The sequence below is a fragment of the Fringilla coelebs genome (genome assembly GCF_963513975.1).
Source record: "Fringilla coelebs genome assembly, chromosome: 24".
Classification (NCBI taxonomy): Eukaryota; Metazoa; Chordata; class Aves; order Passeriformes; family Fringillidae; genus Fringilla; species Fringilla coelebs.
Window position 1 is genome coordinate 2,408,692 of NC_140050.1, and position 14,148 is coordinate 2,422,839.

The 14,148-nt window shown below is 53.5% G+C and overlaps 2 protein-coding genes across 4 annotated transcripts in view; one reads left to right on the forward strand and one right to left on the reverse strand.

Annotated features, from left to right (window-relative positions):
• Positions 1 to 403: 403 nt before the first annotated feature.
• LOC311162787 (E3 ubiquitin-protein ligase TRIM7-like) lies at positions 404 to 2,042 on the forward strand (the record flags this gene model as incomplete). The annotated part of the gene is made up of 3 exons (XM_084221335.1): positions 404 to 696; positions 805 to 917; positions 1,522 to 2,042. The coding sequence occupies exons 2-3, from the start codon at positions 845 to 847 to the stop codon at positions 2,040 to 2,042; spliced, it is 594 nt and encodes a 197-aa protein (XP_084077461.1). The 5' UTR covers positions 404 to 696; positions 805 to 844.
• A 3,479-nt stretch (positions 2,043 to 5,521) lies between these two features.
• The window catches only part of MARCHF2 (membrane associated ring-CH-type finger 2), a 32,986-nt gene continuing 24,359 nt past the window's right edge, over positions 5,522 to 14,148 (reverse strand). For all 3 annotated transcript variants that reach the window (XM_084221317.1, XM_084221318.1, XM_084221316.1), the window contains exons 4-5: positions 10,955 to 11,164; positions 5,522 to 8,350 (exon numbers count right to left, since the gene is read on the reverse strand). In XM_084221317.1, coding sequence (XP_084077443.1) covers positions 8,192 to 8,350; positions 10,955 to 11,164 — 369 coding nt within the window. In that variant the 3' untranslated portion in view covers positions 5,522 to 8,191. The remainder of the gene's footprint in view (positions 8,351 to 10,954; positions 11,165 to 14,148) is intronic.

Sequence of the window (14,148 nt, forward strand, 5' to 3'; positions counted from 1 at the left end):
GTGGGATGCAAAGCCCAGCACATGCTGTTCCCCATTTACCAGGTGAGCAATCAAGATGGCACATGCCTTGCCCACATCTCCACCGTGAACCCATGCAGCAGGACAGGACTGGGCAAACAGCCAGGGCAGGAGCCAGACCTCCCCTCTTCCCAGAATGCAGCCTGGACACCCAGAGCATGGTGCTCTGCAGCTGGTGTCCCCCGGTGCCATCCCAAGGGGCTGGAGGTGCCTGTGGGGCCATGGTCCAAGAGGGCTCTGAGCATCCTGCACAGGGAGATACTGACTCCTCCAGCACTCAAGGGCTCTTATCACCCACCTGCAGCTGGGCTGAGGGAGGGGAGATGCAGCAGCCCCTGTGATGTAAACAGGACTGGGCACTGCAGGAACAGGAGGAATTGCCAAATTCAAGTGTTGGATGAGGTCCCACATGGGCTGGCAGCTTCAGGGCATGGGAGGTCATTGCCCAGAGGATGGTAGGGGGAAGCTTGGTGGGGTGGTACCCAGACAGACTCCCAGGTCTGCTCTCCAGGCCATCCAGCCCCTCTGGACCGTGCCCTGCTCACTCAGCCTGGAAGTGCTGGGCAAGCTCAGTCCAGCCATGAGCGGATGAAGGGATCAGAAGAGTGGGAAGCAGACTGAAGACCTTTCAACCCATTTCAAACCTACTTTCCTGGAGCCAACCTGCAGGCTGAGCAGGTACGTACTGGCTGTGTAAAAAGTGCTGAATGCTGTGACCTTTCCATTACTCCTTCTCTGCTTTATCATTTTCAGGCAGTCCTCAAGTCTTGTAATTCCCACTTTCAGCAGTGAATCCTGTCTCCCCTCCTGTTGATTGACTGTGGATATGCTGGCATCCAGGATGGAGACAGTAGAAAGTGAGACCCTGATTGATGAGGTGAAGGAGATGAGTGGGAGAGGTGAGTTTTCAGAAGGGAACAGGAGGGGGAACTGTCCTCTGTTGAGGACAAAATGCATCCTGCTTCTGCTCTGGGACAGCTATTGAAGGTCAAAGCACTGGGGCTTGTCCCCAGACTAGGCTTTTCATGGGTTGGGACTTGGTGCCTGCAACACTTCCAGCTGAACTCTTGGTGCTCACCTGTAGACCCAGCTCCAGCACCAAAGGCTCCTGAGCTGACATCCTTGGCCCCCTCCACTGTTCATAGTAGGAGATGTGAATCTGGGGCCAACCTCTGCTGTGGTCAGCACTGGTTTGTGCCCTGACCTGCCCGTTCTCCTCTCACAGCACCAGAGACACCCAGGCTCAGGTCCAGGTGGGCTGCACTGAAGGTGTGCACCCACCCACTCAGGTGCTGCCTCCTCCTCCAGGAGATCCCCTTGTCCAGGATGTGTGCAGGCCCCTGGGGTGGGGACAGGGATGGGGCAGCAGGGAGCCAGGGACAGTCCAGCTAGGGGGGTTTTCCCACTGCAGGGAAAAGGAACTAACCTTGTCCCTTCTCTTGCTGGGGTGGATGCAGCCCCAGGGCTTCCTGTTCTGAGCAGCTTCTTCTCCTCTGTCCCCAGCTGACGTGACTCTGGACCCAGACACCGCCAACCCCTTCCTCATTCTGGCCAGTGACCAGCGAGGGGTGGGACGGGGGCACGAGTGGACCTTGCTGCCCGACAACCCCGAGCGGTTTGACACGGAGCCGTGTGTGCTGGGCAGCCAGGGCTTTGCTGCGGGGAGACACTGCTGGGAGGTGGAGGTGGCTGAGGCAGGGGACTGGTGGGCAGTGGGAGTGGCCCAGGAGTCTGTCAGGAGGAAGGGGGTCCTCAATTTTACGCCCCAGGAGGGGATCTGGGCCGTGGGGCAGTGGTTTGGGCAGTACCATGCTTTCAGTGATCCTGACTGGACCCCACTGCACCTTACCTGCCTCCCCAGGGCCATCCAGGTCTGCCTGGACTTCACAGAGAAGCAGGTGACTTTTGCTGATGCTGAGAGTGAAGCCCCAATCTTTGCTTTCTGCCTGGCCTCGTGTGCTGGGGAGAGGCTGCACCCGTGGCTCTGGGTGGGGATGGACTCGTGGCTGAAGCTGTGCCCCTGACAGGGAGGGAACATGAGGGGCAGGGGAGAGACTGGAAAGGTGAATGCCATCACCTTGGGTCTTGGTGCTGGGAACTGGGAGGGTCCTGCATCCTGCTGGCTTCTCCTCGTGTGGATCCTCTGGCCACCAAGGAGAGGACTGGCAAGTCATGGAGGCGGATGCCACAACAGAGCCTCCTTTATCCCCCCACCCCTCGGCTGGGACTGCAGGGACAACAGGGAGCACAGAAACTGGGTGCAGGGAGGAGCTTGGTGCCCGGTGGTCCCATGGCAGGGAGCATCACTGAGTGCCAGGGCACTGCAGAGCTGCTCTGTACAAGGCCATGGAAATATAGCAGGGTCCAGCTCCTCCAGGGGTGCTGGCATAGTGCCTCTGGCTTTTTTTCAATTAAGTTAAAAAACCCCAAACATAGCTGGATATTCATGATAACACTTATCTTCCCCACACATCCAGAGCCTGTCCTTGCCTGATGTGCACCAAGCACATTTCTTGCAGCAGAGCACTGGTAGCAGTGCAGGGGCAGCCCAGGAAGGAAAGCACAATGCTGAGCTGTGTCTGAAACCCACAGGAGAGGCAGGAATCCACAAGAATGGCCACAGATCTGCCATTCTCAAGGTCCCACCTCACAGGATCCTGCTAAATCCTGTCCTTAGGAGAGGAGAAGGTGGATGTAGGTGAAGGGGGGCATTGCCTGGGTCCAGCCTAGATTTCATCTCTGAAGACTTTTCTGGTTGGACCTTATTTACTGCCACTTCAGTTGTCATCATTGGGGTAGCATCTGGGCACAGGCAATATTGGTCTCCCTGCTCTACTCCAGGAGCTGCAGAGTTGCAGCACTGGATCAAGCCCGGGTATCTGCCCCCAGAGCTCTGCCCTAAGCCTCTTCCACTCTGGCAGCATCAAGACTGGGGAAACCCAGGGTTCTCTGCTCCCAGTGAGGCACTTCCTACTCTCCATGAGCAGGAGCCTCTGAGACTGTCCTAGTTTTGCTTGGGATAGTTAATTTTCCTCTCAGTGGCCAGCACAGTGCTGGGTTTGGGATTTAGAGTGAGAATAATATTGATAGCAACAACCAAACCATCAGTCATGTGGTGTTACCCCACCTCAGTGTCTCATGCTCTGCCAGCGAGGAGTTGCACAAGAAGCTGGGGGGGGAAACACAGGCAGGACAGCTGACCCAAACTGGCCAGGGAGATATTCCACACCATAAAACATCCTGCCCAGTGTGTAAACTGGGGGAGCTGCTGGTGAGGGGCTGATGGCTGCTGGGAGGCAGGCTGGGCACAGATCAGCAGATACTGAGCACCTATACTGGGCATCACTTGTTCCACTTGGGGTTTATATTTTTTTTCCATTACAATTATTATTATCATTAGTATTACTACATATTACTTTATCTCAATTATTAAACTGTTTTTACATCAAATCAAAAGTTTTTTCCCCCATCCCCCTTGGAGGGTGGTGTGTGACTGTGTGGTGTTGTCAGCCCAGGTTACACCGTGATTGAGGTTCACAGCAGAAGGTTGGTGTATGCAGATGGCAGATTGTTAGTTAAGTATTTTTGTCCTTTGTCATGCAAAACATCCCAAAAGAGTTGTGCTGTGCATTTAGGGGCACCTACCTCAATCAAGAAGAAGAAATTCCTTTCTGAAAGCCAGCTAAGTCCCTCAGACTGGAGAAAAGTTGGTTTTTTTCAACAGATTGGTGTCTGGGAACTTCTTCACTGGAGTTTTGTGGCTTAGAGGGAGTAAATATTTTGCTCTGGTTTCCTTTTTGATGTGCCCCCCAAAAATTAAAATTTAAAAAATCAGCTCTCTGGGAGCTGAGTTACATAATTGCAGTATTTGTATGAGAAATACCCAATTTCATGTAGAATTGCACCACAAAGACTCAGAGGAGCTTAAATTCAGCTCTCATGTGATAGAGGTCTCTACATGTGGGAGCCACAATGGGTAGGAAGGGTAAGGAACACCGGGGTCCTTGAGCAAGGCTGGACCCACATGGGCTCTGAGTGGTTTTGGGGAGACAAGCGGGGCCGGGAGGTTTGTGCCAAGCCAGCATGGGCACAGCCAGCACATCACGGCAGTGACCTGCTGCCTCCTCAACCCTGCCTGGACACGGAGGCCACAGGGCAATTCCCAAAGCCCTTGGTCACAGCAGGGTGGGATCAGACCCCTGGGACCCTCCTGCTGCCAGGGAAAAAGGCTGCAGCAGTGGACCGTGGAAACACCTCAACAAAGATGTTCTTCTCAGCATTGGTCTGTCAGATATGCTCCGAACAAAGCCTGCCTGGATCTGGCACATCAGCCAAGCAACTGTGACAGAATGCCCTCCCCATGAAACTGTTTCCTTTTTCCCAGTGAGTCCTTTCTCTGGGACTTCTGCTGCTTTTACACTGTTCTTGCTGTTGCAGATGCTACTTTGTCTTCTCCCCACCCTGCCAGATTGCTGTGTGGCGTCACAAGCTTATTTTAAAGGACTGGCTGAGCCAACCACGGCACTCTCTTTTTTAAAATCTTTTTCTTTTAATACAAACAAGCCCAGAAAACCCTTGATTTGAGAGCCTGGCCAAGAAACTCATCCAAGGTCTTGCCCAAGGCTAAAGCCTTGTCCAGGAACTCAAAAATGCATCCAACATTGGTGTTGCAGTGCTTTGAGTGGCATTTCAAATGGGCAGCTTCACAACCCCCTGCTGCAAGTGTGGCGTGACCAGATTTTCAACACAGATCCAGGGCCAGGGGCCAAGGCTGCAGGGGATGTTGGGTCTCCTCACTGCTCCACAGAACAGGGAATAATGGCTGCCCAAGTCTCTGCCCTGAGGTTCCATGCCCTGCAGCCCCTGCCATTGTGCTGGCCCTGGATGGCTCTCAGAACCAGCTGGTAGCAAGCGCACAGAGCAAGGCTCCTGCCCTGCAGCTTGCTGCCAGCAGCTCTTGCACACTTGGGCACAGTTCAGACACAGCTCAGACACAGTCTGACACACCTCAGACACAGCTGGACAGTGCCCACCATGACCTCACCAGAGATCACAGACATGTCCAGCATCTCCCACAGCCCTGGAGTAAGGGGCTGGGCTGCAGGGCCATGGGCAGGCCTGGGTCAGGCAGCTCACAGGGACCCTCTGTGGGGTGGCATCATGCAGCATCAGGGTCACTCCATGCAGCCCCACACACACCCCTGGCCCAACCAGGGGCCCACAGACTCTTGACTTGGCCCAAACATCATCGCCCTGATTGGCCCATGCCAGGCAGGCTTCTGTACAGTGACAGAGAAACTGCCCAGAAATGAAAAAAGCCCTGGGTTTTGTCCAGCTTTGAAACCTTCTGCTGGGGCCCTGGGGGCTGGCCAGGGCAGCTGCTGCAGGCTGGGGGTACCAGGGTGCTCTCAGGGAGGCAGCCTGGGCTCTGCAGCCCTGGCCCCCTCTAATAACAACACAATAGCCCAAAGTTTGTCTCACTTTTATTTACATCATTGCACAGCCCATTTCCCCAGAATGCACTGGAACATGGTGGGTCAGACACCGATTGCCCACATCCACGAGCTGAACATCTCTGGGAAGGAGGACAAGACTCAAAGAGTCACTACTGGGTCTTGTGGGGGCACATGCAACAACTCCAATTACTGGCAATGACAACAAAGCCAAGGACGCTGAGTGCAGCCACGGCCACACACAGGACTGGGCCCCCACTGCCCCAGCCTAGGGCTTCTGTCTTTCACAGTTGCATATTTGGATTGATGGTGGGTTTCTTAACTGGGACACTGGCTCCATGAAGTCCTTACCCTGGGGACGTGCTATGGGAGAGAGCATCCCTCATCACCTGCCAGAACTCGGTGCCTTGTGGGGCCAAGCTCCTGGGAGGCAGCCAGGGCTGGGAAGGTTAAGCACCACCTCCCCCTCCCCATTTTTCTTCACTGGTGATCTCCTGGTGACAAGGGGGTTGTTGGGAAGGGGCTGAAGGACGGGGCACCCAGGACAAGGCACGGAGCAGTGGTGCAGAGCCTGCTGCCATGGAAGGGGTGTGCAGGGTGGGAGCGCCTGCGTGGGAACGGGATGGGACTGGAGTAGGGACTGTGACTGGAGCTGGGCTGCAGCAGCCTCTCCACCAAGAGTACCAGAAGCAGAGTAATCCCTGCATGAGTGCATGACTGGGAAAAGGGCAGACACCCACAGGTATGTGGAAGAAAGGAAGGGGCAGTTGCGGGGGTGGCTGAGAGAGGGGAGCAGAGATGTGCAGCCTGGCTGTAGCAGAGGACTTTCACCCCACAGTGACACCAGCCCCTCACACTTGGAAGAGAGACCAGTTCAGAGCAGCCCTCAGGGCACAGAGAGGCTGCAGCAAGATGTGTCAGGGTATCCCCAAGCTGCACCTGGGAGACAGGAGAGAGGAGAGCAGACAGACACCAAGGCCAAGGGCTGGAGCAATCCTGTTGGGCAAGATGGCACACTGATCCCTGCTGCTCAGGACACCAGCAACTTCCAGCTGAGGCTGAGGGAATGCACAAGGAAACACATCCTGCTTTGCATGAAGCTAGAGAGAAGTGCACATAGTGCTTTGAATTCAGGAAATTACAGATGTCCATCTCACAGGGCACTGCACTGACTCACTTGCTTTCAGCAAAGGGGCAGAGGGACATAGTGCATGACACCACCACCCACTGCAAGGACACAGGCCCCTCAGAGCCTGCCTCTTGCCTGCTCTCTACCCTCACCACCATGGAGCCAGAGCCCAGGCACCAGCAAAGCAGCTGCACACACCTCTGGAGCACCTGGCAGGGCAGGGCAGCATCACTGCCAGCATCCTCACAGCCTGTGCCACTCAGAAGGCTCAGGAAAGCTCAGCACCAGGCACTGTCGGGCAGGGTGAGGTGGCAGAAGCAAGGACCAAAGCCAGACCAGGGGGACTCTTGGCAAAGGGGGCATTCTGAGACAGAGACCTTTGAGAATGCAAGTGCTGGAAACACAGGTAAAAGGAGGAGGAGAAGGACGAACGCTGGCCCCACAGGACAAGGGACCCAGAGCCTGTTCTCTGGGACCAGCAAACTGGGGGGGTTTCACTAGAGGACACAACAGGCAGGCAGCGCTACCAGGGATGAACCCAATCCCAGCAGCTCCTCTGGAATGTGCAAATAAAGTGCAGAAACAGCCAAGAGCACCTGCGTCCTGCCAGCGCCGCAGGGCATGGCCTGTCCCCTAAGGTACGTGTGAAACTGATGCTACAGGAGGTCCAGCCTCAAGCTGGCAAAAGGACATCAGCAAACAGAGACTCCAACTCCTTCTGGGGTCAGGAAAGCTCCTTTCTCAATCTTTTCAAAGCAAAAGGCAATGGTGGGTTTAGCTAGTATGGAGCCATCTCTTCCCACCCTCGGATCCTCCATCTACCTTTGCCAGACAGACCAAGGGCTGAGTGCATCCAAATTCTGGGGATAAGCCAGGATCTCAAGGAAAGCATTTTGTGAGATCATGTCTGTGCCGGAAAAGATTCTCTCATTCCGAAACTGATTTTGAAATTCTCAAAATTACAGTACTTTACAATACAAAATGTCTCCATTCAGTATTATGTCATTTTACTCCTTCTGGGATTATAATAATTTTTAAAAACACTCAACTTTCTAGAAAGGACAGAACACCACAAAAGAGACCAAAGAGTAATGGGAAGGCTGCTGTAGTATATCAAAACCAATTTGGTGCAAAGGAGAAAGGGACTTTTAAGAATGGTTGATGAAAAGTGTTCCTCATATGCTCATTTGGAGAAAAGGCATTGATTTAACCTCTGAATGAGATCAGATTGCCAGCTTCTATCCTGAAGCTTAGAACATCAACACAAAGGAATTGAAACACAATATGCATGGCCATTAAAAAATAATATTATATATAGATATATATATATAGAGAGAGGGAGATGTTTTCCATGTATGGTGTTTCGTTATAGGAAAGTGTCCCTGCAGACAGGCATTTTCTGCCATCAGGCTCTTTTGGGCCATTTCACCCGCAGATGTTGATAATGTGTCTCTTTGCCAAGGTCTAAAGCACGTGCTGACCGCAGAGTCCCTTTGGGTGGGATGATTGTTTTCCAGTGTCCCCACAGCTGCCGCGGTCCCTGGGCCTGTGGGGATGCTCGACCCTCCACCCTGGCCGGCCGCAGGACGGCTCAGACCGTGGTCTCATCCGCAGCCTTCTTCATGAGCTTGGCAGAGAGGAGGGAGTGGGGCACGGGGTGAGGGCTCCGCGAGGCCGGGATCATCAGCCGGACTTTCTGGTTGGTCCTTCGCCACTCCGAGTACAGCTGGCAGTGGTAGCGGAACGAGACCTGGCGGGCGAGAACGCAGCGCTGTCACCAACCCCGGCCCTGGAGCACACGCAGGGACGGCCCGATGCTCGCACCCCTCTGCCTCTGGGGCCTCCTTATCCTGAGGCAAGGGACACAGCACTGATCCCAGCACAGTTTGGGGCACTCCATGCCCCCGGCCTGACAAGCAATCAATCCCTTCAGAGCAGGATGGGGTTTGCTCAGCTGGGTTTGGGTCCGGGCTGGTGCAATGTGGTGGGGATGAGCTGCAACTCGCCCCTTCATCCAGCCCCGGGCTGCAGTCAGCACCTTCGGTGAGCAAAACAAAGGTCTGAACCCAACCAGCCTCTTCCCATCTCACAGACCCCAGGGGACCTTCTTCGTCCTGCACAAAAACCTTCCCTCCTTTGTCTGCAACAACAGGACAGCAGCTGGACTCAATTTTTTCTGGACAACACCGTGGCCTGGGAGACTTGTCTACCCAGAGGGAGACAGCGGAGGATGGAAAGGCTGGAGGGACCCAGAGCAGCCCAGCAGAGGCAGGAGCTGGCCCTGCAGTTTCAGAGCAGCCCTGCGAGGGGAGCTTTGAGCTTGGCTTAAATACCGAATGAGCCACTGATATAAACCAGGCCTTCTTACAGGAAGCATTTAGCTTGCAACTGGAACATACCAGGAAGTGCATCTGACACAGAAAACTCAGTAAAACTGTTACTTCTGGATGGGTCTACGAGAGATCTTATGAGAAATGAAGCTGTGCCACTCTGGCACTGAGGTAATTGAGCTTATTGATCTGTGCCCACCCCTCCTTCCTGTTGCAGAGGGATTGTGGCAGTAAGACTGTTTGCTGACAAATTCATCTCCCAGTTTTCAGAGAATGGGGAGCTAATGATGGGAACCTCAAAGAAGGCTCCTGCTCCTCAGAAAGGAGCTGCAGCCTTGGCTACAGCTCTCTCACAACCCTCACACTGGTTACAGCCATGAACCCCCTCCCACATATTGGCTCCTTGGACTGCACAGCCCAGGGTTGAACGAGCTGAATATAAATAAAGGGGCTTCACCTAATGTCCTCCTCTGCTCAAGGAAATGTGAAACACAGCAGAATTAGAGCCATTTTAGTCAGGACTTGTTACTGCACAAACATTTTTCCATTTCCTCCAGGTTTCCAGCTCCTCCCCACCAGTCCTGAGATAGAGAAGACGGAAACGCTTCCTCTTAAAGTTTCCAATTTTAGCTTGGCTTCCTACGGAAACAAGCTTCATGCAGGAACATGCAGCATGGAAACTTTCCTCCATGGCTCCCATGCAAGGAGCGCCTCCAGCTTTGCCCCCAGGCACTCTTGCCACCAGAGCAGGGACTGCTGCAGCACTAGCTCGTCCTGCCCTGGCTCCCAGGTCTGTGAGGGGGAGTTGTAAGGAGTGTCCAGCCCCAGGAGAAGGGGTTACTTGGAGAAACTGGAAAACAAGACGACAAGGAAATGGACTGGGGAATTTCTATTGCCTACAGGCAATAGCTTTTTGGGGTCCCACTACTCCTCCTGCATCAAGTGCACTTCTTCCATTCCCAAAATGATGTTTCCCTGCAAAGCCCTGGAAAAGGGCATTGACAGGACATGAGACACAAAGGGCTCGCTTGGAATAGGAGAGCCAAAATCAAGATCCAAACCCAGAAGTCTACCCAGCAACACAAGACAAAACAACTGAATGGGAAACAGAGGGAAGTCCCTGGCCTAGCAGCCCCTAGAGAGAGCAGCTCTGAGGCCCTGGAGAGGGACCAGGCATCCCCACTGAGATCCACTTGTGCCACACGCAAACCTGCATTCGCTGTCCTGCTCTTCTCAGCTCCCTGCAAGATACAAGCTCCTCACCCCCTAATTCAGCACGTCCAGAAATGCCAAACAAGGCATCCGCAGGAAGCTCTCTACCAGCAGGGATCAGTTCAACACCCAGACTGGCTCAAGTGAAGGTTCCCAACAACCCCCAGTGCCCCCCATGCAGCAGTGGGCCAGGGCACACTGGCTACCAAGCCTTGACTTGGAGCCGACCACACGACCCAGCATCAGAGAAGCCACAGCTTTCCCCAGGGCCAGAGAGTTCTTTCAACATGCCTTAAAAATACGGCATAGGAGTTTGTTTAGTTGTGGCCAGAGACCCCCAAGGCCAGCCCCCGCAGCTGGGCACAGCCAGACTGTTCTGAGCAGCAAAAGCATAGAGGGATATGGTGGCAAATTATTTAGGTGTCAAATGTGTTCCATATTTTACTTTTCCCCTCCACTGCCCAGGTACCAAGTTTGTGCTTCTTCTTGAACCACAGATAGGCCACTGCCCGACCCAGCCCCAAGCCCTTCCCATCCAGCCTCAGCCCCAGCCCCATCCCAGCTCCAGCACATCTGTGGCTGGTTGGGTTCTGACACTTGGGGAACACTGGGACAGTCTGGAAAGCAGATGACCAGCAGGTGATTTTCCATTCTCAGCTTGCACATGAAGATAATTCAATGGACATTCGAGTGGAAGAGCCCAAGGTGTTCTCACACGGGGAGGCAGAAACAGCAGGTGGCACTGATGAGGTGTGAGCCATGCTCCCAGCTCCTGCTGGAGCAGGAGCAGGAGCCTGGCAGCCGGCACTTACCAGTGTCCAGAGGACGTAGATGGTGAAAAGTGCTATAGTGAGTGCTATGAGTCCGATGGCCTCCAGGCGGCTGTTGAACTGCAGGTGGTCCTGGGCCCCGCGCAGACACAGCCAGCCCGAGATGGCCGCCAGGGGAGTGATGAACAGGAAACAGACCATGTCACAGAACAGCGTCCTCTTCTCATTGCGGGGCCCGGGGTCCTTCAGCCACTGCAGGAAGGACAGAGAAGGAATCAGCCTGGGACAGGCAGGAGCATGGCGGTCGGGCAGAGCTGGGGGGCTCTGGCCAGCACTGTGCGGTCTAACTCACATCAACCTTCTCCTAAAGGGAACCAGGGTCAAGTCTAGGTTTAACAACTAACAAGGGAAATGGAAGAAACAGTTAATGAACGTGTACAGGGAAAGGCAGTCATGGATACAGAAGCTCCTGGGCTCTCCTCTGGAGCAGTGAGGAGCAGGCACTGCAGGACATCAGTTCAGTAAAGCCTGGCTTAATATGGATCTGACAGGTCTTGGACTAAACTTCAACAGAAACAGACCCAGGACTCTAACTGGTGAAGGGGCTGTGGCAAACAGGGGCACTGGGGTCTGCAGCAAGGCCAAGCTATAAGAGCATCTGTCCCAAATCTAGCCCTTGGTGTCCTGTGGGAGAATCACAGCATTTTAGAGTTTCACAGGCAATCTCCAAATGTTTCTTTCTTTTAGGAGTCCTGACTTGCTTCCAGCGTGGGTTCATTTTAGATACTTCAGCAACAGCAATTGTTCTATTTTCCTAGAATTATGCTATTTTTAGCCTTTCCTTTCCTTTTTTTAGAATAGCAAGAAGCTGTGGTTCCTACAGATACCAAATTGTTAGCACATTTTTACTGGGGTCTGTGTGTGCTGGCCTGCAGATTCTTCCTTCTTCTCCTCACAAAGATGACTGCCTCATTCAGGATTTTTTGAATTTTATTTTTAAATAAGACTTGGAGAATATTATTGAAAAGGCACAGCCAGAGCAGGGAAGAGACTATCAGGGTCTGGGCTGTCAGGCCAATCCTACTGTATGGTACCGGCTTTGGAACAGACAGCTTGGGAAGGGACTCATCTGGGAACTCTGTACACAAAGCTCCTTTCCTACCCAGAAACCACTCTTTAAGGAGCAATACAGAAGTGGTGGTGACAAGTATGCAAGAAATTATGAGACCTCAGCAGAGGTAACCTGAGGACATGGCTGGCCAGAGGCACACAGGCCCAGAGGGAAACAAGGCAGGGGGCACAGAGGTGAGTGCAGATTTAATTGCAGCAGGGATGCTCAGTGAGACAGAGCAAAAGGGCGAGAATGGGACTGGAAGCACAGCCAGCTTTTGTGGAAATGGGAAAGAGAAGGGGCAGCTGGCAAACCTGGGCACGGAATAGGGGGGTAGCTAGGCTGGTTAGAGCCACAGGAACAGCAGGGTCTGCAGCACCTGGGACAGGACACTGAGCTGGCCATGAGACGAGGAGAGGATGCTGCAGTGACAGGAATGAGCCTGGCCTGGAATTCCAGCTGGGAGGACTCATAACCACAGCATTTTAGTGATGTGACCTGAATCATCTGAACACTTCAGTGGTAACAGTCAAGGAACTTTCATTGATTCTAAAGCCATTTGGAGCATGACTTGATGGGCGGACAGCCAGAAGAAAACCTCAAAGAATCACAGAATCACTAAGTTTGGAAAAGACTTCCAAGATCATCAAGTCCAACCATCAACCCAGAGCCACCGCCAAACCATGTCCTCAAGTCATCCACATATTTTTCGAACACTTCAAGGGATGGTGGCTCCACCACTGTCCTGGCAGCCAGTTCCAATGCCTGACAACCCTTTCCATGAAGAAATTTTCCCAATATCCAACCTAAACCTCTTTTGGCACACCTTGAGGCTGTTTACTCTCATCCTGTTGCTTCTTCCCTGGGAGCAGAGCTCAACCCTCACCTGGCTCCATCTTCCTGCAAGGGAGAGATAACAGAAGGTCTCCCCTGAGCCTCCTTTTCTCCAGGCTGAGCCCTCCCCCCCAGCTGCTCCTGGTACTCCAGACCCTTCCCCAGCTCTGTTGCCCTTCTCTGGACACACTCCAGTGCCTCAGTGTCTTTCTTGGACTAGGCAGCCACCCCGGGGTTCGAGGTGGGGCCCCACCAGTGCCCAGCACAGGAAGACGGCCACAGCCCCAGTCCTGCTGGCCACACTGTGGCTGGTACAGGCCAGGTGCCATTGGCCTTCTTGGCCATCTGGTTCACATTCAGCCACTGCTGACCAACACTGCCAGGTCCTTCTCCACTGGGCAGCTTTCAGAGCAGGCAGAACTGTCATTTGGACAGGATGGGAGAAGGCAGGCAGACCTGCAGGTCCCCCCTTGTATGGATCTCCAGAGGAATCAGTGTGATGAGCTGTGTGGGGACAATAAACACCACACATGCAGTCTGAGCAGTCCTGGGAGGAAGTGAGGGTGGACAGCAACTCAATGGCACAGGGAAGCTGCTCCCATACACAGCGCTCAAAACCAGCCTAGTGTTAGGCTCTCCCCAGTCCAGGGCCAGGACAGGGCTGCCTGGTGACACAGCATTCAGGTGAGTGCCAAATCACCCTGGCTGGACCAAGTTCCCTCTAGCAGCAAGCCCAGAGCACCCCATTCTCTGCAACAGGACATGCTGGGGCACTTCTGACCCTTGTACAGTAAGAAGCTCAGGCAGATAGGTATTTCACTGCATCTTAATTCTATTTATATTCCTTGTGACTTTTGAAACTCCTTCCTCCTCCCCAAGATGGGAGACAAACATATAAAGGCAGGAAGCAAATTAATTTCCTTTTGAAGCAGTTGATTTACTTTGCCAGTATGCACTGACACAGTAACAAAATGGAAAACAATAAGCCACTCTAAGGGCGCAGCATTTCTGGCACAGCAACACATTGGTGCATACAGGACTCTGCAAGTGCAAGTAAGTATGGGAAAGCAACAAAAGCACAACTTGGTCTTCTTCTAGCAGCTTCCACACTGCTATCATGTCTGAGACTGAAAGGAACGAGGCGTGGCACCATGGCAAATGCCACACCACGACATGTGCCAGTACGGGATCACAGCACCTCAGAGAAAGCTCACTGGTCCTCTGGGTCAGCACAGCACAGACAGGGCTGGACAAAGTGGTGAAGATGGACAGGTAAGGAAGAGTAGCGCTG